General features: G+C 35.1%; 1 protein-coding gene across 1 annotated transcript; it reads left to right on the top strand.

The window, feature by feature from the left end:
- Positions 1-243: 243 nt before the first annotated feature.
- On the top strand, positions 244-1,236 carry LOC108439240 (olfactory receptor 1-like). Its single transcript, XM_017717510.1, has one exon. It carries the CDS (start codon positions 244-246, stop codon positions 1,234-1,236), a length of 993 nt encoding a protein of 330 aa, XP_017572999.1.
- Positions 1,237-2,437: the final 1,201 nt, after the last annotated feature.

Here is a 2,437-nt window from a genome sequence, read left to right as displayed (position 1 = left end):
AATGATGTAAACAGAGACCAGTTATAAATGTGTTTGCTCTCTCTTGAACTTCTGCTTCAGGAGCATTGTATCAAAGCACTGTGACAGAGTTTTTGACACCCTTCATTTACTTTGCATGCTTTTGTTACTATTATCATTTATTTTTTATTTATTGGATGTGTTGGAAAATTCTACACTTTTATTAGTGTTTTGTAGCTTCTAAAGATATTCTTCCTAATAGTTTATTACCAGTCTCCTCCTAACATGGCTTCTATTGTGCCCCTTGATAATGCAACATTTATTCGCCCCTCCACATTTTACATCAACGGATTTTACAACATGCCACATGCAAGGTATTATTATATATTTTTTTGTTTTGTATATGCTGTGACTGTTTTGGGCAATTCTTTTATAATGGGTACTATATACCTGGCACGCACTCTGCACACAGCAAAGTATATAGCTGTCTTTAACTTGGCCTTGTCTGACCTGTGTGGAAGCTCTGCTCTCATTCCAAAATATATTGACATGTTTCTGTTTGAGAATCAGTACATATCTTATGAAGACTGTCTGGCAAACATGTTTTTTGTTTTTCTCTTTATGACCCTGCAGTCCCTTACTCTGCTTGCTTTGGCCTTTGACAGAGTAATTGCTATATGTTTTCCTCTGAGGTATCATACTATTGTCACCAAAACTACAATGACTCTGATCATTGGTGTTATGTGGCTTTTTTCTGTATCTATTATTGCTGTCCTTGCAGCTCTGATTACCAGATTGTCCTTTTGTAGATCTACCACAGTTGACAGTTATTTCTGTGATCATGGCCCCATCTTCAGACTAGCCTGTAATGATAATTCCCTTAATTATATTATGGCCGCTGTCTGTACTGCTGTTGTACTTTACATTCCACTGACACTCATAGCTGTTTCATATGTTTGTATTGGTATTGCTCTGTGTAAAATCTCACATGGTGCAGCTCGAATGAAAGCTTTGAAAACCTGCACTTCCCACCTCATATTAGTGGCCATGTTTTATTTACCTATTATTGGCATCTGTATGGCTGCTGTTACAACATACCTACATCCAAATACAAGAATTATTAACTCAATCATAACACAAACAATTCCATCTATGTTAAATCCCATCATATATACTCTGAAGACAGAGGAGGTATTGCAGTCTATTAAAATACTCTTCAAACGAATCAAAGTGAACTCTGCAATGGAGGAATCTGTCAAAACCATTACAAAGAATTAAAAAAATAAATAAATAAAAATACAAACTGTAATTTGGTATAAAGCAGAACATTTCCCACTGTTCATAGATGAAATGCTTAAATACTTCTCTATTTGCTGCCATGATTTTGCTTTGGTCAAATAAGTCCATAATTGTAGTTTAATGCACTGTAGGTTTCTGGATTTGTATAAAGTTTAAACGTATTTGTGGTCAACTTAAGAGCTGTATATTTGCTACACATGTTGCAAATTACACTTGCAGGTGATGTTGACATTGTTCTTTTGTGTTTTTAGATTCATGTTACACTGCAAATGTACAAGGCAAAATTATTATAATTTACTGTTCAGCATTAAAGGAATGTATTTATATTGTGTGGTAGAGAAGAGGTCAACAATGGCTGTCTTGCAGCACAGGATTGTGACCACAAAAACATGCCTAAGTGCCATGGCTATGTCATTACACAGCAACGCATCATGCAGATAATTTGCATGATAAATAGCTTTTGTTTATTCAGTTATCAAGCTAACAAGACAGCACTTAGCTACTTGTAATGTACTTAATTGTCAGTTCGGATGTTGATTCTTTCAATAAATATTTAACTTAAGGCCTGTCTCTGAATATTACTGAAGCATGCTAGCTTTATGCCCTGCTGGTTTGTCAACTCTAATCAGGACATAATATAATCTAAATAGCTCACTGAGAGAGAAACTGTTAATAGCAATGTAAAAGTGGGAAAAAGAGAAAACAGAACAGAAAACATTTGATGTGACATTGCATCACTGTTTTACAATGTCCTTTCTTCAGAGATGTTTGTATGTGAAATGGCAACAGATGTGTGAAAGCATGTGGGCTGAATGAATGATTGTGTTTATAAGAGCAGGGCAAGATGTTTGTGTGATGTGGCACAATCATTTAAATGATGGGCAAGCATTGTCTTAGAAGGTGTAATACCTTGGGAGGCCTATCCAGGAAATATGGAAAATGGTAAAGCTTCATCTTTTGGAATTATTTCGATGATAGATATAAATGAAGAGCAATACATATGTGAACTGACTTTAAATGGCTGCGTCTAAACAATTCCAAAATGTACTTATTATTTTGAATCCTTTGTTTTGAAAAGCCATTTTCTTAACATTTACAAAGAGCTGAAAATTCCCCATATCAGGGGTTATTTTAATTCCAAGATAAGTGAATCCCTCCTCAGCGGCACTAAATGGCATTA

This window comes from Pygocentrus nattereri, chromosome 18 (genome assembly GCF_015220715.1).
Source record: "Pygocentrus nattereri isolate fPygNat1 chromosome 18, fPygNat1.pri, whole genome shotgun sequence".
Classification (NCBI taxonomy): Eukaryota; Metazoa; Chordata; class Actinopteri; order Characiformes; family Serrasalmidae; genus Pygocentrus; species Pygocentrus nattereri.
This window is presented reverse-complemented; position numbering and strand designations above follow the sequence as displayed.